The following is a 19722-nucleotide window of genomic DNA, read 5'->3' on the forward strand; positions in this document are numbered from 1 at the left end:
GTTGGGCGAGCTGTGAGGAGGATGCAGAGGTGCTTCAGTGTGACTCGGCCAAGTCGAGTGCGTGGGCAAACGCGTGGCAGATGCAGTACCGTGCGGAGAAACGTGAGGCTGCCCGCTCTGGTCGCAAAAAACGGGAAGGCAGATTATTATCTGAATTAGGCGGGGGGGGGGGGGGGGGGATGTGCGACGGGACCTGGGTGTCTTCGTACACCATTCGCTGAAGGCACGGTGACACAGTGGTTGGCACCGCTGCCTCACGCCTCCAGGGACACGAGTTCGATTCCGCCCTCGAGTGACTGTCTGTGTGGAGTTTGCACGTGCGTCCCCGTGTGAGTATGAACATAGAACATACAGTGCAGGAGGAGGTCATTCGGCCCATCGAGTCTGCACCGACCCACTTAAGCCCTCACTTCCACCCTATCCCCCTAACCCAATAACCCATCCTAAACTTTTGGACGCGAAGGGGCAATTTAGCACGGCCAATCCACCTAACCCGCGCGTCTTTTGGGACTTGCGGGAGGAAACGTGGAGCACCCGGAGGAAACCCACGCAGACACGGGGAGAACGTGCAGACTCTGCACAGTCAGTGAACCAGTGGGGAATCGAACCTGGGAGCCTGGCGCTGTGAAGCCACAGAGCTATCCGTTTGTGCTACCGATGCTTTTAAGAGCTGCAAGAAAACCGATGGGGGTCACAACTCAAAGACTGTGACCTACAAGCTTACTGTGAAGAGAGCATGCTCGGAAGCATCACCTGAACTTGCATTTTCCCCCCTATCCACCCCTCTGTGTTTGTCTGTCTGATGTGTGTGTATGGATAGAGGGTGGGGAAACAAGTTAAAATAGGGGTTATTAAAATGCAACCAATTGTATCTGCAGCATATTTTACCATTCATCTTGTTATAAATAAATAGTAATTGTGTTTCAATTTACAAACCTGGTGACTGTAATTATTGGGCCGTCAAGGGCCAAAGACTTTGGGTATTTTTATACGAATCATGGGTTAATTCACTTGTGCTGGGGCTCCGGGGCATGTGGGGCTGGAATTGGCCGTGTACTCGCTCGGGGTGTCGGAACAGTATTAACAGGGAAAAACGGGGTAGATGAAGATAAACTGTTTCCACTGGTTGGAGATTCTAAAACTAGGGGAGCATCGTCCAAAAATCAGGGCCAGACCGCTCAGGAGAGATCTCCCACATACCGCAGTTGAAGCCTCATCTGGTGTTAATTTAAAATCTGAGGTGGGGAGGTTTTCGTGAAGCAAAGATATTGAGGGATATGGGCCAAGAGCAGGTAGACGGAATTAGACCGCAGATCGGCCATGATCTCATTGAATGGCGGGATAGGCTCGAGAGGCTCCTCCTGCGCCAATGTTCCCATGACGACTATTGTCGTCAAACCCCATTTGCTTCACTCATGTCCTCCTTTCGGCCCGGGTTGATGTATCTTCTATCTGCTCACAAATCCTTGAACACCAGACTACTAATTGTTCATATTCAGGGATCAGGTCCTGAAGGGACGCAGATATGGGAACTTGGCTTCCTCTGCAAATGTCGAAGGCCCAGAGATATTGTTCACACGTCCGAGGAGCAGTTTTGACCTCAGCTTGAACTCTGTCCGATCTCTCTTCCTCGGCGCGTGGGCCGGAAATTCCCGGCCGTTCCCGCTTCCAGACCCACCCACAGCGAGGGGTCCGACCTGTGGGAAATTCCACAGATTTCCCGCTCTCTCTGGGTGAAGAAATTTCTCCTCACCTCAGTCCTAAAAGGTTTACCCCTGACCAACAAACTATGACCCCCTAGTTCTGGACTCCCCCCACCATTGGGAGCAATCTTTCTGAATCTCCCCTGTCTAATCCTGCTCGAATTTTATAAGTTTGTACCATGCTTCGAAAATCCAATGAATGTAACCCTTGTTTTTGTATAAATTTAGAGTACCCAATTCTATTTTTTCCCAATTAAGGGGTAATTTAGCGCGGCCAATCCACCTAACCCTGCACATCTTTGGGCTGTGGGGGTGAGACCCAAGCGGACAGGGGGGAGAATGTGCAAACTCCACACGGACGGTGATCCGGGGCCAGGATCGAACCCGGGTCCTCGGCGCCGTGAGACGGTAGTGCTAACCGCTGCGCCACCGTGCCGCCCTCAGACAGCAGTGCTAACCACCGCGTCACCGTGCCACCCTCAGGTAGCAGTGCCAACCACTGTGTCACCGTGCCACCCTCAGGCAGCAGTGCTAACCACCGCGTCACCGTGCCACCCTCAGGCAGCAGTGCCAACCGCTGCGTCACCGTGCCACCCTCAGGCAGCAGTGCTAACCACTGCGTCACCGTGCCACCCTCAGACAGCAGTGCTAACCACTGTGTCACCGTGCCACCCTCAGGCAGCAGTGCTAACCACTGCGTCACTGTGCCACCCTGAGGCAGCAGTGCTAACCACTGTGTCACCGTGCCACCCTCAGGCAGCAGTGCTAACCACTGTGTCACCGTGCCACCCTCAGGCAGCAGTGCTAACCACTGTGTCACCGTGCCACCCTCAGGCAGCAGTGCTAACCACTGTGTCACCGTGCCACCCTCAGGCAGCAGTGCTAACCACTGTGTCACCGTGCCACCCTCGGGCAGCAGTGCTAACCACTGCGTCACCGTGCCACCCTCGGGCAGCAGTGCTAACCACTGTGTCACCGTGCCACCCTCAGGCAGCAGTGCTAACCACTGCGTCACCGTGCCACCCTCAGACAGCAGTGCTAACCACTGTGTCACCGTGCCACCCACAGGCAGCAGTGCTAACCACTGTGTCACCGTGCCACCCTCAGGCAGCAGTGCTAACCACTGCGTCACCGTGCCACCCTCAGACAGCAGTGCTAACCACTGCGTCACCGTGCCACCCTCGGGCAGCAGTGCTAACCACTGTGTCACCGTGCCACCCTCAGGCAGCAGTGCTAACCACTGCGTCACCGTGCCACCCTCAGACAGCAGTGCTAACCACTGCGTCACCGTGCCACCCTCGGGCAGCAGTGCTAACCACTGTGTCACCGTGCCACCCTCAGGCAGCAGTGCTAACCACTGCGTCACCGTGCCACCCTCAGACAGCAGTGCTAACCACTGTGTCACCGTGCCACCCTCAGATAGCAGTGCTAACCACTGCGTCACCGTACCACCCTCAGGCAGCAGTGCTAACTAACCCTAAGGGATTGGAATTGCCCTGGAGGGGGTGAAGGGGGATAGGAACCAAAATGCCCCGGAACCCCATCGTCCGGTTACCGGTTGTCGGGGATCGGCCGCGGAGGGACGGACCCCGGATGGACTGCCGACCTCATCAGCGTGCGCCGGAAAAAGGCAGCGACCCCGGAAGAGACGTGGCGAGTGGGCCCGAGTCGAGGGAGCAGCACCGCAGCCCAGGCCGCTGCCATGGGCCTGTGCAAGTGCCCCAAGCGCCGGGTGACCAACCTCTTCTGCTACGAGCACCGCGTCAACGTGTGCGAGCACTGCCTCATCTCCCGCCACTACAAGGTAGGCGAGGCCCAGGCCTGAGGCCTGCAACCCAGGCAGGACCCAGCCTGGAGCACCAGGAAATACTCTAAACACTCAATATACTGTCCCCAACATTATATATACTGTCCCCAACATTGTATATACTGTCCCCAACATTATATATACTGTCCCCAACATTGTATATACTGTCCCCAACATTGTATATACTGTCCCCAACATTATATATACTGTCCCCAACATTGTATATACTGTCCCCAACATTGTATATACTGTCCCCAACATTATATATACTGTCCCCAACATTATATATACTGGCCCCATCATTATATATACTGTCCCCAACATTATATATACTGTCCCCAACATTGTATATACTGTCCCCAACATTGTATATACTGTCCCCAACATTATATATACTGGCCCCATCATTATATATACTGTCCCCATCATTATATATACTGGCCCCATCATTATATATACTGTCCCCAACATTATATATACTGTCCCCAACATTGTATATACTGTCCCCAACATTGTATATACTGTCCCCAACATTGTATATACTGTCCCCAACATTATATATACTGGCCCCATCATTATATATACTGGCCCCATCATTATATACACTGTCCCCAACATTATATACACTGTCCCCAACATTGTATATACTGTCCCCAACATTATATATACTGTCCCCAACATTGTATATACTGTCCCCAACATTGTATATACTGTCCCCAACATTGTATATACTGTCCCCAACATTGTATATACTGTCCCCAACATTGTATATACTGTCCCCAACATTATATACACTGTCCCCAACATTATATATACTGTCCCCAACATTATATATACTGTCCCCAACATTGTATATACTGTCCCCAACATTATATACACTGTCCCCAACATTATATATACTGTCCCCAACATTATATATACTGTCCCCAACATTGTATATACTGTCCCCAACATTGTATATACTGTCCCCAACATTGTATATACTGTCCCCAACATTATATATACTGTCCCCAACATTGTATATACTGTCCCCAACATTATATACACTGTCCCCAACATTATATATACTGTCCCCAACATTATATATACTGTCCCCAACATTGTATATACTGTCCCCAACATTGTATATACTGTCCCCAACATTATATACACTGTCCCCAACATTATATATACTGTCCCCAACATTATATATACTGTCCCCAACATTGTATATACTGTCCCCAACATTATATACACTGTCCCCAACATTATATATACTGTCCCCAACATTGTATATACTGTCCCCAACATTGTATATACTGTCCCCAACATTGTATATACTGTCCCCAACATTATATATACTGTCCCCAACATTGTATATACTGTCCCCAACATTGTATATACTGTCCCCAACATTATATATACTGTCCCCAACATTATATATACTGTCCCCAACATTATATATACTGTCCCCAACATTATATATACTGTCCCCAACATTGTATATACTGTCCCCAACATTATATATACTGTCCCCAACATTGTATATACTGTCCCCAACGTTATATATACTGTCCCCAACATTATATACACTGACCCCAACATTATATATACTGTCCCCAACATTATATACACTGTCCCCAACATTATATACACTGTCCCCATCATTATATACACTGTCCCCTTGATTTCTTGAGGAATTAAGGGCTATGGAGAGAGAGCGGGTAAATGGAGTTCAAATCAGCCATGATTGAATGGTGGATTGGATTCGATGGGCCAAATGGCCTTACTTCCGCTCCTATGTCTTATGGTCTTATATATACTGTCCCCAACATTATATATACTGTCCCCATCATTATATATACTGTCCCCGTCATATATAGTGCCCCATCATTATATATGCTGTCCCCAACATATATACTGTCCCCAACATTATATATACTGTCCCCGTCATATATGCTGTCCCCAACATTATATATACTGTCCCCAACATATATACTGTCCCCATCATTATATATACTGTCCCCATCATTATATGTACTGTCCCCAACATTATATACACTGTCCCCATCATTATATATACTGTCCCCATCATTATATATACTGTCCCCATCATTATATATACTGTCCCCAACATTATATATACTGTCCCCAACATTATATACACTGTCCCCATCATTATCTATACTGTCTCCATCATTATATATACTGTCCCCATCATTATATACTGTCCCCATCATTATATATACTGTCCCCAACATTATACATACTGTCCCCATCATTATATATACTGTCCCCACCATTATATATACTGTCCCCAACATTATATATACTGTCCCCATCATTGTATACACTGTCCCCAACATTATATACACTGTCCCCAACATATATACTGTCCCCAGCATTATATATACTGTCCCCAACATTATATATACTGTCCCCAACATTATATATACTGTCCCCACCATTATATATACTGTCCCCATCATTATATATACTGTCCCCAACATTATATATACTGTCCCCAACATTATATACACCGTCCCCATAATTATATATACCGTCCCCATCATTATATATACCGTCCCCATCATTATATATACCGTCCCCATCATTATATATACCGTCCCCATCATTATATATACCGTCCCCAACATTATATGTACTGTCCCCATCATTATATATACTGTCCCCATCATTATATACACTGTCCCCAACATTATATGTACTGTCCCCAACATTATATGTACTGTCCCCAACATTATATACACTGTCCCCAACATTATATACACTGTCCCCATCATTATATGTACTGTCCCCATCATTATATATACTGTCCCCATCATTATATACACTGTCCCCATCATTATATACACTGTCCCCAACATTATATGTACTGTCCCCAACATTATATATACTGTCCCCAACATTATATATCCTGTCCCCAACATTATATATCCTGTCCCCATCATTATATACACTGTCCACATCATTGGATACACTGTCCACACATCATTACATAATGAGAGATCATTGGGATTGTGTCCGAATTTATTTAGGAAATTATGGGGACTGTATACGTATTTAGAGAGAGTGATCCTGGGGACTGTGTCCATATTTACAAAGAAAGATGCCGGGGACAGTGTCTGTACTCACAGAGAGAAATCCCAGGTGACTGTGTCTGTATTTACAAATAGCGATTCAGAGGACTGAATCCATAGTTGCAGGGGCCGATCCTGGCAGTAATGTCAATGAAAGCCTGGCTTACGGCATATATTTGTTGCAGTAATATTATGAAAGAACCCAGGTTAACATATCCAGACTCAGTATCTGCAAAAGCAATTAAGGTGTTGTAAGAGTACGGTCATCATTCATTCCAACCCCTTACTTGGTTACAGATAAAGGGTGAATGGAATAGTGTTTATATTTTTGATGGTTCGCAGGGGTATAGATAATTTGAGGGTTTGTGTTTAGTCCTAGCTATGCAGGTCATGGAACATTTGGTGGGATACAGGTGATGCAATTAAGGGGAGGAGCCAGGTCTGTCTGCAGTTTGTAGTGTTGCCAAAAGCTGACAGGTTGAGCAGAAGGGTCTGACATGACAAGTGCACTGGACCTGCTCTTGAAAGGGTCTCTCTCTAAAAGGTCTAGACAGAGGACAGCACGTAAACCTGTTTTGCTAACTTTATTCATAAGAGGCATTTGAACCGTGTTGAGGTTGCTTGGTTGGAACATCGAAAGAGAAGGTGTCGGGCATCAGTTATATTGTCCCATTTTATTCAAAAACCGTTTAGCTGTTAATTGTAGAGCGATCTCTGTGATGTTAATGTGTTTAATTCTCTGTTAAAAATAAAGTTTGCTTCGACATAAATTGGTCAGTGTCGTGACTCATGGGGTGAAGAATCCTTTCCTCGCTCTTTAACAAATTGCAAATTGTTGGGGTTTCCCGTCCGGTATCATTAATTGGGATCCGGTCCGGTATCCTAACACTAAAAATGGTGATGGAAGGAAGAGTCTTTGAATATTTTTTTTTTTCAAATATTTTATTCCAACCATGTATCAAAACAGGTTACAGCGAATAAATACCCCGGGCAACATGTCAGGGTATGTTGTCCCAACAATCGACTATGCAGTCTGTACAGATATTTTCCCTTTTTCACCCCCCCCTCCGGTGACGAATAGCTCCTCAAACACGGTCACAAACATCCCCCACCTTTTCTCAAACTCCCCTGCTGAGCCCCTTAACTCAGACTTTATCTTCTCTAACCGCAGGAAGTGGTACAGGTCACCCAACCAAGCCGCTACCCCCGGTGGCGATGCCGACCGCCACTCCAGTAAAATTTGCCGCGGCGCAATCAGAGAGGCGAAGGCCACGACATCGGCCTTCCTCCTCTCAGTGAGCTCCGGCTTCTCTGAAACCCCAAATATCGTCCACTCCCTCCTCCCCTATCCTGGCTAAGACCGCGAACACTCCCGCCCAGAATCTTCCCAATTTTTCACAACCCCAAAACATGTGCGCGTGATTCGCTGGCCCCCGCCCACACCTCTCACCCTCATCTGCTGCCCCCTGAAAGAACCCACTCATTCTCGCCCGAGTCATATGCACCCTGTGCACCACCTTAAACTGTATCAGGCTCATCAAAGAACAAAGAAATGTACAGCACAGGAACAGGCCCTTCGGCCCTCCAAGCCCGTGCCGACCATGCTGCCCGACTAAACTACAATCTTCTACACTTCCTGGGTCCGTATCCCTCTATTCCCATCCTATTCATATATTTGTCAAGATGCCCCTTAAATGTCCCTATCGTCCCTGCTTCCACCACCTCCTCCGGTAGCGAGTTCCAGGGCACCCACTACCCTCTGCGTAAAAAATTTGCCTCGTACATCTCCTCTAAACCTTGCCCCTCTCACCTTAAACCTATGCCCCCTAGTAATTGACCCCTCTACCCTGGGGAAAAGCCTCTGACTATCCACTCTGTCTATGCCCCTCATAATTTTGTAGATCTCTATCAGGTCTCCCCTCAACCTCCTTCGTTCCAGTGAGAACAAACCGAGTTTATTCAACCGCTCCTCATAGCTAATGCCCTCCATACCAGGCAACATCCTGGTAAATCTCTTCTGCACCCCTCTCTAAAGCCTCCATATCCTTCTGGTAGTGTGGCGACCAGAATTGAACACTATACTCCAAGTGTGGCCTAACTAAGGTTCTATACAGCTGCAACATGACTTGCCAATTCTTATACTCAATGCCCCGGCCAATGAAGGCAAGCATTCTTGACTACCTTCCCCACCTGTGTTGCCCCTTTCAGTGACCTGTGGACCTGTACTCCTAGATCTCTTTGACTTTCAATACTCTTGAGGGTTCTACCATTCACTGTATAAATCCTTGCACAAGAGGAGGTCCCGTTTACCCTACGCAGTGCCTCACTCCATACTCCCCAATTGATCTCCCCTCCCAACTCCGCTTCCCATTTCTCCTTGATCTTCACCACCCGCTCGCCTCCCTGCTCCCACAGCCACTTATATATATCCCCAATTCTTCCCTCCCCTCCCACATACGGAAGCAGCAGTCGCTCCAGCAGGGTGTATCCCGGCAATCTGGGGAACCCCTTCCAGACCTTTCGTGCAAAGTCGCTAACCTGTAGATACCTGAACTCACTCCCCCTCGGCAGCTCTACCCTCTCCCTTAGCTCCTCCAGACTGGCGAACCCTTCCTCCATATACATTCCGGGCGCCTGTTCGGGGACACGGAGGAAGGATTCAGAATGTTCAATTCACCCAACGAGCACGCCTTTCAGGACTTGTGGGAGGAAACCGGAGCGCCCGGAGGAAACCCACGCAGACACGGGGGGGAGAACGTGCAGACCCCGCACAGACAGTGACCCAAGCCGGGAATCGAACCTGGGACCCTGGCGCTGTGAAGCAACATTGCTAACCGCCGCGCTCCCGTCTATTGGGGGGGGGGGGGGTTTGATGTTCCAATCAGATTGGTCGTGATCGGGCAGCTCGGTGGCGCAGTGGGTTAGCCCTGCTGCCTCACGGCGCTGCGGTCCCAGGTTCGAGCCCGGCTCTGGGTCACTGTCCGTGTGGGAGTTTGCACATTCTCCCCGTGTCTGCGTGGGTTTCGCCCCCACAGCCCAAAGATGTGCAGGCTAGGTGGATTGGCCGCGCTAAGTTGTCCCTTAATTGGAAAAAATGAATTGGGTACTCTAAATTTATATTAAACAAATAATGGTCTTGATCGTATTGAATGGCGGAGCAGAATCGAGGGGCCGAATGGACTGACTCCTGATCCTTAATTCATACGCTTGTACGAATAGGCGATTCGTTGGCCAGATAAGTGAAGGACACCCTTGAGGCAATATCCCTGGGGGAGTTGGCAACGAGCGGTTATCAGTAAATCCCCAGGACCGTTGGCGGTTTTGGCTTGGTGTCATGTGTTCTAACGTAGCTTCTCTCTCTCTCTCGTCGCCCTTTGCAGTGCGTCGTCATGTCATACCTGCAATGGCTCCAAGACAGTGATTACAATTCCAACTGCACCCTTTGCAATACCCCACTCACAGACGAGGACACCATCCGGCTCGTTTGCTACGGTGAGTGTTGACCTGGCCTTTCTCTGGTCCCTTTCGATAGCTCAGCTGGGAGCGCAGCGGACTGTCGATGATCCAACTCGGCGTGGACAAGCTGGGCCCAAGGTGTAAACATCTACAAACTCAATGGTTGTCCGCGACGATGTGAGAGTTTGCCCCCAAAATCATTCGCAGGGTGGGGCCGTCGCTGGGCCCATCAATTTTTTATATATAAATTTAGAGTACACAATTCTTTTTTTTTTCCCCAATTAAGGGGCAATTTAGCGCGGCCAATCCACCTACCCCGCACATCTTTGGGTTGTTGTGGGTGAGACCCACGCAGACACGGGGAGAACGTGCAAACTCCACACGGACAGTGGCCCAGGGCCGGGATTCGAACCCGGGTCCTCAGCGCCGCAGTCCCAGTGCTAAACACTGCGCCGCTTGTCGGCCTGCTGGGCCCATCCCTAATTGCCCCTCGCGAAGGTGAAACTCGCTTATTGTCACAAGTCGGCTTCAAATGAAGTTACTGTGAAAAGCCCCTAGTCGCCGCATTCCGGCGCCTGTTCGGGGAGGCTGGTACGGGAATCGAACCGTGCTGTTGGCCTGCCTTGGTCTGCTTTCAAAGCCAGCGATTTAGCCCTGTGCTAAACCAGGGTGCGTGAGCTGCCATCTTGAACCCGCCGCAGTCCCCCGTGTGGTGTAGGTACACCCACCGTGCTGTTAGGGAGGGAGTTCCCAGGATTTTGACCCCAGCCACAGTGAAGGAACGGCCGATATATTTCCGAGTCGGGATGGCGAGCGGCTCGGAGGGGGGGGGGAACTTGCAGGCGGTGCTGTTCCCCGTGCGTCTGCTGCTGCCCTCGTCCTTCTAGACGGTAGAGGTGGCGGGTTCGGAAGGTGCTGTCGAAGGAGCGAGTGGCTGCGGCGCGTCTTGTAGACGGTGCACACGGCTGCCGCTGTGCGTCGGGGGGTGGAGGGAGCGAATGTTTGTGGTTAGCGTGTCGATCGATGATTGCTTTCCCCCCTTATTGTTCCCCCTTCTCTCTCTCTCTCTCTCCCCCCCCCCCCCCACCCCCCACCTTGGCACAGACATCTTCCACTGGTCCTGCCTGAACAAGATGGCCGGCCAGCTCCCGAAGAACACCGCCCCAGCCGGTTACCAGTGCCCGACGTGCAAGGGGTCCGTCTTCCCGCCTCCCAACACGGTCCAGTCCGGTGGCCAACGTGCTCAAGGAGAAACTGTCGACGGTGAACTGGGCGCGGGCCGGGCTGGGCCTCCCGCTGGTAAGGAGTCTCCGCGTGAGGGCGGGGTGGGGGGGGCGCGTGAGGCAGGGGCTGCCAGGCCGGGACTCCGAGAGGCAGCTGGGAAGCCAGCGGGGGGGGTGGGGGGGGGGGGGGGGGGTGGGGGGGGTTGTCAGCGGGCGCTGGAGTGCCGGTCTCCTGACCCCCCCACTCCTCCACGCCCGTCTCCAAGTCTGCCGCAACGTGACGAGTCAACACTCGGGTCTCTTTGGTCTCGGCCTTGCCTGACTTTGTGGTTTCGCCTTTCCCCCCCCCCCCCCCCTTTCGCCGCCGTTGCCGCTGCTCAGATCGAGGAACTGCAGCCGCCTCCAGACCAGGAGTCGCTGGACAGCACTGATTACACCGACTGGTCAGTCCTAGCTGGTAAGCTGCCGCGTTTGCGTCGCTCACATTCGCCCGGGCTCCCTCTGCTTCCCCGGCGAGCGTGTACGGTGAGGAGTCTTCCCCCAAGCGTCCTCTCCGAGCCCTCCGCGGACCCCCCTCCACCAGCCCACTCGCCCCTCCCCCAGCCCACTCCCCCCTCCCCCCAGCCCGCTCCCCCCTCCCCCTTCCCCCTCCCCAGCCCCCTTCCCCCTCCCCAGGCCCCTTCCCCCTCCCCAGCCCCCCTTCCCCCCTCCCCAGCCCGCTCCCCCCTCCCCCAGCCCCCTCCCCCAGCCCAATCCCCCCATCCCCAGCCCGCCCCCCCCTCCCCCAGCCCACTCCCCCAGCCCGCTCTCCCCCCCCCCCCAGCCCGCTCCCCCCCCCCAGCCCGCTCCCCCCTGCCCCAGCCCGCTCCCCCCTGCCCAGCCCGCGCTCCCCCCCCTGCCCCAGCCCGCTCCCCCCTGCCCCAGCCCGCTCCCCCTGCCCCAGCACAATCCCCCCATCCCCAGCCCGCCCCCCCTCCCCAGCCACTCCCCCCCTCCCCCAGCCCGTTCCCCCCTCCCCCAGCCCGCTCCCCATCCCCCAGCCTACTCCCCCCTCCTCCCCCAGCCCACTCCCCCCTCCCCCAGCCCACTCCCCCCTCCCCCAGCCCGCTCCCCCCCTTCCCCCAGCCCCCTCCCCCAGCCCCCTTCCCCCTCCCCCAGCCCCCTTCCCCCTCCCCAGCCCCCTTCCCCCTCCCCAGCCCCCTTCCCCCTCCCAGCCCCCTTCCCCTCCCCAGCCCCCTTCCCCCTCCCCAGCCCCCTTCCCCCTCCCCAGCCCCCTTCCCCCTCCCCAGCCCCCTTCCCCCTCCCCAGCCCCCTTCCCCCTCCCAGCCCCCTTCCCCCTCCCAGCCCCCTTCCCCCTCCCCAGCCCGCTCCCCAGCCCCTTCCCCCCTCCCCCAGCCCGCTCCCCCCCCCCCAGCCCGCTCCCCCCTGCCCCAGCCCGCTCCCCCCCTGCCCCAGCCCGCTCCCCCCCTGCCCCAGCCCGCTCCCCCCTGCCCCAGCCCGCTCCCCCCTGCCCCAGCCCGCTCCCCCCTGCCCCAGCCCGCTCCCCCCTGCCCCAGCCCGCTCCCCCCTGCCCCAGCCCGCTCCCCCCTGCCCCAGCCCGCTCCCCCAGCCCGCTCCCCCAGCCCCCTCCCCCAGCCCCCTCCCCCAGCCCCCTCCCCAGCCCCCTCCCCAGCCCCCTCCCCCAGCCCCCTCCCCAGCCCCCTCCCCAGCCCCCTCCCCCAGCCCCCTCCCCCAGCCCCCTCCCCCAGCCCCCTCCCCCAGCCCCCTCCCCCAGCCCCCTCCGCCCAGCCCCCTCCGCCCAGCCCCCTCCCCCAGCCCCCTCCGCCCAGCCCCCTCCGCCCAGCCCCCTCCACCCAGCCCCCTCCACCCAGCCCCCTCCGCCCAGCCCCCTCCCCCAGCCTCCCCCTCCCCCAGCCCACTCCACCCTCCCCCAGCCCACTCCACCCTCCCCAGCCCACTCCCCCCTCCCCCAGCCCACTCCCCCCTCCCCCTGCCCTCCGCCCAGCCCCCTCCCGCAGCCTCTCCTCCCCCAGCCCACTCCACCCTCCCCCAGCCCACTCCACCCCCCCAGCCCACTCCCCCCTCCCCCAGCCCACTCCCCACTCCCCTAGCCCACTTCCCCCTCCCCCAGCCCACACCCCCTCCCTAGCACATTCCCCCTCCCCAACCCGCTCCCCCCTCCCCAGCCCACTCCCCCCCTCCCCCAGCCCACTCCCCCTCCCCAGCCCCCTCCCAGCCCACTCCCCCTCCCCCAGCCCGCTCCCCCCTCCCCCAGCCCACTCCCCCCTCCCCCAGCCCACTCCCCCCTCCCCCAGCCCACTCCCCCCCTCCCCAGCCCACTCCCCCCTCCCCCAGCCCACTTCCCCCTCCCCCAGCCCACTTCCCCCTCCCCCAGCCCACTTCCCCCTCCCCAGCCCACTCCCCCCTCCCCCAGCCCACTCCCCACTCCCCCAGCCATTCCCCCCTCCCGCAGCCCCCACCCCCTTCCACTAGCCGACTCCCTCCTCCCCAAGCCCACTCCCCCAGCCCATTCCCCGCTCCCCTAGCCCATTCCCCGCTCCCCCAGCCCATTCCCCCCTCCCCCAGCCCATTCCCCCCTCCCCCAGCCCATTCCCCCCCCTCCCCCAGCCCATTCCCCCTCCCCCAGCCCATTCCCCCCTCCCCCAGCCCATTCCCCCCCTCCCCCAGCCCACTCCCCCTCCCCCAGCCCACTCCCCCTCCCCCAGCCCTCTCCCCCTCCCCCAGCCCTCTCCCCCTCCCCCAGCCCTCTCCCCCTCCCCCAGCCCTCTCCCCCCCTCCCCCTCCCCCAGCCCATTCCCCCTCCCCCTGCCCATTCCCCCCTCCCCCAGCCCACTCCCCCCTCCCCCAGCCACTCCCCCTCCCCCAGCCCACTCCCCCTCCCCCAGCCCACTCCCCCTCCCCCAGCCCACTCCCCCTCCCCCAGCCCACTCCCCCTCCCCCAGCCCACTCCCCCTCCCCCAGCCCACTCCCCCCTCCCCAGCCCACTACCACCATCCCAGCCCACTCCCCCAGCCCACTCCCCCTCCCCCAGCCCACTTCCCCTCCCCAGCCCACTTCCCCCTCCCCCAGCCACTTCCCCCTCCCCCAGCCCACTCCCCCCTCCCCCAGCCCACTCCCCCCTCCCCAGCCCCCTGCCCCCTCCACAGCCCCTGCCCAGCCCCCTCCCCCAGCCCACTCCACCCTCCCCCAGCCCACTCCCCTCCCCAAGCCCATTCCCCCCAGCCCATTCCCTCTCCCCCAGCCCCCTCCCCCAGCCCACTCCACCCTCCCCCAGCCCACTCCCCCCTCCCCGAGCCCATTCCCCCCTCCCCCAGCCCCCTCCCCCAGCCTACTCCCCCCTACCCCAGCCCGCTCCCCTCTCCCCCAGCCCACTCCCCCCTCCCCCAGCCCCCTCCCCCAGCCCACTTCCCCCTCCCCAGCCCACTTCCCCCTCCCAGCCCACTCCCCCCTCCCCCAGCCCACTCCCCACTCCCCCAGCCCATTCCCCCCTCCCGCAGCCCCCACCCCCTTCCACTAGCCGACTCCCTCCTCCCCAAGCCCACTCCCCCAGCCCATTCCCCGCTCCCCTAGCCCATTCCCCGCTCCCCAGCCCATTCCCCCCTCCCCCAGCCCATTCCCCCCTCCCCCAGCCCATTCCCCCCTCCCCCAGCCCATTCCCCCCTCCCCCAGCCCATTCCCCCTCCCCCAGCCCACTCCCCCTCCCCCAGCCCACTCCCCCTCCCCAGCCCTCTCCCCCTCCCCCAGCCCTCTCCCCTCCCCCAGCCCTCTCCCCCTCCCCCAGCCCTCTCCCCCTCCCCCAGCCCTCTCCCCCTCCCCAGCCCATTCCCCCCCTCCCCCTGCCCATTCCCCCCTCCCCCAGCCCACTCCCCCCTCCCCCAGCCCACTCCCCCTCCCCCAGCCCACTCCCCCTCCCCCAGCCCACTCCCCCTCCCCCAGCCCACTCCCCCTCCCCCAGCCCACTCCCCCTCCCCCAGCCCACTCCCCCCTCCCCAGCCCACTACCACCATCCCAGCCCACTCCCCCAGCCCACTCCCCCCTCCCCCAGCCCACTTCCCCCTCCCCCAGCCCACTTCCCCCTCCCCCAGCCCACTCCCCCCTCCCCCAGCCCACTCCCCCCTCCCCAGCCCCCTGCCCCCTCCACAGCCCCTGCCCAGCCCCCTCCCCCAGCCCACTCCACCCTCCCCCAGCCCACTCCCCCTCCCAAGCCCATTCCCCCCAGCCCATTCCCTCTCCCCCAGCCCCCTCCCCCAGCCCACTCCACCCTCCCCCAGCCCACTCCCCCCCTCCCCGAGCCCATTCCCCCCTCCCCCAGCCCCCTCCCCCAGCCTACTCCCCCCTACCCCCAGCCCGCTCCCCTCTCCCCCAGCCCACTCCCCCCTCCCCAGCCCCCTGCCCCAGCCCCTGCCCAGCCCCCCTCCCCCAGCCCACTCCACCCTCCCCAAGCCCATTCCCCTCAGCCCATTCCCTCTCCCCCAGCCCCTCCCCCAGCCCACTCCACCCTCCCCCAGCCCACTCCACCCGCCCCCAGCCCACTCCACCCTCCCAGCCCACTCCCCCCTCCCCAAGCCCATTGCCCCCTCCCCCAGCCCACTCCACCCTTCCCCAGCCCACTCCCCCCTCCCCCTGCCCGCTCCCCCCTCCCCCTGCCCGCTCCCCCCCTCCCCCAGCCCGCTCCCCCCTCCCCAGCCCGCTCCCCCCTCCCCCAGCCCGCTCCCCTCTCCCCCAGCCCAATCCCCCCTCCCCAGCCCGCTCCCCCCTCCCCAGCCCGCTCCCCCCCTCCCCAGCCCGCTCCCCCCCTCCCCCAGCCCGCTCCCCCCTCCCCCAGCCCGCTCCCCCCCTCCCCCAGCCCGCTCCCCCCCTCCCCCAGCCCGCTCCCCCCTCCCCCAGCCCGCTCCCCCCTCCCCCAGCCCGCTCCCCCCCCCTCCCCCAGCCCGCTCCCCCCTCCCCAGCCCGCTCCCCCCCTCCCCAGCCCGCTCCCCCCTCCCCAGCCCGCTCCCCCCTCCCCCAGCCCAATCCCCCTCCCCCAGCCCACTCCCCCCTCCCCCAGCCCAATCCCCCCTCCCCCAGCCCATTCCCCCTCCCCCAGCCTACTCCCCCCTCCGCCAGCCCACTCCCCCCTCCACCAGCCCATTCCCCCTCCCCCAGCCCCCTCCCCAGCCCACTCCCCCCTCCCCAGCCCACTCCCCCCTCCCCAGCCCACTCCCCCTCCCCAGCCCACTCCCCCTCCCCAGCCCACTCCCCCCTCCCCCAGCCCACTCCCCCACTCCCCCAGCCCACTCCCCCCTCCCCCAGCCCACTCCCCCCTCCCCCAGCCCACTCCCCCCTCCCCCAGCCCACTCCCCCCTCCCAGCCCACTCCCCCCTCCCCCAGCCCATTCCCCCCTCCCCCAGCCCATTCCCCCCTCCCCCAGCCCATTCCCCCCTCCCCCAGCCCACTCCCCCTCCCCCAGCCCACTCCCCCTCCCCCAGCCCTCTCCCCCTCCCCCAGCCCTCTCCCCCTCCCCCAGCCCTCTCCCCCTCCCCCAGCCCTCTCCCCCTCCCCCAGCCCATTCCCCCCTCCCCCTGCCCATTCCCCCCTCCCCCAGCCCACTCCCCCCTCCCCCAGCCCACTCCCCCTCCCCCAGCCCACTCCCCCTCCCCCAGCCCACTCCCCCTCCTCCAGCCCACTCCCCCTCCCCCAGCCCACTCCCCCCTCCCCAGCCCACTACCACCATCCCAGCCCACTCCCCAGCCCACTTCCCCCTCCCCCAGCCCACTTCCCCCTCCCCCAGCCCACTTCCCCCTCCCCCAGCCCACTTCCCCCTCCCCCAGCCCACTCCCCCCCTCCCCCAGCCCACTCCCCCTCCCCAGCCCCCTGCCCCCTCCACAGCCCCCTGCCCAGCCCCCTCCCCCAGCCCACTCCACCCTCCCCCAGCCCACTCCCCCTCCCCCAAGCCCATTCCCCCCAGCCCATTCCCTCTCCCCCAGCCCACTCCCCCCTCCCCGAGCCCATTCCCCCCTCCCCCAGCCCCCTCCCCCAGCCCCCTCCCCCCTACCCAGCCCGCTCCCCCCTCCCCAGCCCACTCCCCCCTCCCCAGCCCCCTGCCCCAGCCCCCTCCCCCAGCCCACTCCACCCCTCCCCAAGCCCATTCCCCTCAGCCCATTCCCTCTCCCCCAGCCCCTCCCCCCAGCCCACTTCCCCCTCCCCCAGCCCACTCCCCCCTCCCCCAGCCCACTCCCCCCTCCCCAGCCCCCTGCCCCCTCCACAGCCCCTGCCCAGCCCCCTCCCCCAGCCCACTCCACCCTCCCCCAGCCCACTCCCCCTCCCCAAGCCCATTCCCCCCCAGCCCATTCCCTCTCCCCCAGCCCCCCCCCCCCTCCCCGAGCCCATTCCCCCCTCCCCCAGCCCCCTCCCCCAGCCCCCTCCCCCCTACCCCAGCCCGCTCCCCCCTCCCCCAGCCCACTCCCCCCTCCCCAGCCCCCTGCCCCAGCCCCCTCCCCCCAGCCCACTCCACCCTCCCCAAGCCCATTCCCCTCAGCCCATTCCCTCTCCCCCAGCCCCTCCCCCAGCCCACTCCACCCTCCCCCAGCCCACTCCACCCGCCCCCAGCCCACTCCACCCTCCCCCAGGCCCGCTCCCCCCCTCCCCCAGCCCGCTCCCCTCTCCCCCAGCCCAATCCCCCCTCCCCAGCCCGCTCCCCCCTCCCCAGCCCGCTCCCCCCTCCCAGCCCCCCCCCCCCGCTCCCCCCTCCCCCAGCCCGCTCCCCCCTCCCCCAGCCCGCTCCCCCCTCCCCCAGCCCGCTCCCCCCTCCCCCAGCCCGCTCCCCCCTCCCCCAGCCCGCTCCCCCCTCCCCCAGCCCGCTCCCCCCCTCCCCCAGCCGCTCCCCCCTCCCCAGCCCGCTCCCCTCCCCAGCCCGCTCCCCCCTCCCCAGCCCGCTCCCCCCCTCCCCCAGCCCAATCCCCCTCCCCCAGCCCACTCCCCCCTCCCCCAGCCCAATCCCCCCCTCCCCCAGCCCATTCCCCCTCCCCCAGCCTACTCCCCCCTCCGCCAGCCCACTCCCCCCTCCACCAGCCCATTCCCCCTCCCCCAGCCCCCTCCCCAGCCCACTCCCCCCTCCCCAGCCCACTCCCCCTCCCCAGCCCACTCCCCCCTCCCCCAGCCCACTCCCCCCTCCCCCAGCCCACTCCCCCCTCCCCCAGCCCACTCCCCCCTCCCCCAGCCCACTCCCCCCTCCCCCAGCCCACTCCCCCCTCCCCCAGCCCACTCCCCCCCTCCCCCAGCCCACTCCCCCCTCCCCCAGCCCACTCCCCCCTCCCCAGCCCACTCCCCCCTCCCCAGCCCACTCCCCCAGCCCACTCCCCCCTCCCCCAGCCCACTCCCCCCTCCCCCAGCCCACTCCCCCCCTCCCCCAGCCCACTCCCCCCTCCCCCAGCCCACTCCCCCCTCCCCCAGCCCACTCCCCCCTCCCCCAGCCCACTCCCCCTCCCCCAGCCCACTCCCCCTCCCCCAGCCCACTCCCCCTCCCCCAGCCCATTCCCCCCTCCCCCAGCCCACTCCCCCCTCCCCCAGCCCACTTCCCCCTCCCCAGCCCACTTCCCCCTCCCCCAGCCCACTCCCCCAGCCCACTCCCCCCTCCCCCAGCCCACTCCCCCCTCCCCCAGCCCACTCCCCCCTCCCCCAGCCCACTCCCCCCCTCCCCTGCCCCAACCCCTGCCCAGCCCCCTCCCCCAGCCCACTCCACCCTCCCCCAGCCCACCCCCCCCTCCACTAGCCTACTCCCCCCGCCCAAGCCCACTCCCCCAGCCCACTCCCCCCTCCCCCAGCCCACTCCCCCGCTCCCCCAGCCCACTCCCCCCCTCCCCCAGCCCACTCCCCCTCCCCAAAGCCATTCCCCCTGTCCTAGCTCACTCCCCCAGCCTCCCCCCCCTCACTCCTCCCCCCCCCACTCCTCCCCGCCCCCCCCCCTGCCCTTACTCCCCTCCCCCCCCCCCCCCGCATATCCACCTGCCCTCTTTCCTGCCCTCCAGATCCGAGCTCGGACGCACAGACCCAGTCGTACCCCTCGGGCAGTGGCTTCGCGCAGCTGCAGGAATACGGGACGGACCTGAACAACGGGGGGGTGAAGGAGGGGCACTCGGTGGTGAACATGATGCCAGATAGCGAGTCCATCACCCTGACCACAGGCAAGTTCTTGCGCGCGCAAGCGGATGTGCTGGAGTGAAGCTCCCCGTGGTCGAATAGGCGACAAGCCCAAACACCCCAAGGGTTGAGAGCTAGAGGTGCGTCTCTCAGCCCATCCTGGACAAGGTGCGGTTTTTTCCCAAGATGCCTCCCCCAGTTGAATAGCTGGCTGTCCTTTTGCTGCGGAGATGCGAAGGGAAAGGGAAGGTCTTCAGAGGGGTGAGTGGGGGGGGCGGCGCTATTGTCCCTGGTTGGACCCAAGGCAAGATGTG

At 61.3% G+C, this 19722-nt stretch overlaps 1 protein-coding gene across 1 annotated transcript; it reads left to right on the forward strand.

Moving 5' to 3' along the window:
• Positions 1–3318: 3318 nt before the first annotated feature.
• On the forward strand, positions 3319–19716 carry zfpl1 (zinc finger protein-like 1). The gene is given in 6 exon segments (XM_072489427.1): positions 3319–3507; positions 9971–10082; positions 11151–11266; positions 11268–11345; positions 11651–11726; positions 19297–19716. Coding segments are annotated over 6 exon segments (678 nt in total). The 5' UTR covers positions 3319–3405; the 3' UTR covers positions 19491–19716.
• The last annotated feature ends 6 nt before the right edge of the window (positions 19717–19722 follow it).

Source organism: Scyliorhinus torazame, chromosome 24 (assembly GCF_047496885.1).
Source record: "Scyliorhinus torazame isolate Kashiwa2021f chromosome 24, sScyTor2.1, whole genome shotgun sequence".
NCBI lineage: Eukaryota > Metazoa > Chordata > Chondrichthyes > Carcharhiniformes > Scyliorhinidae > Scyliorhinus > Scyliorhinus torazame.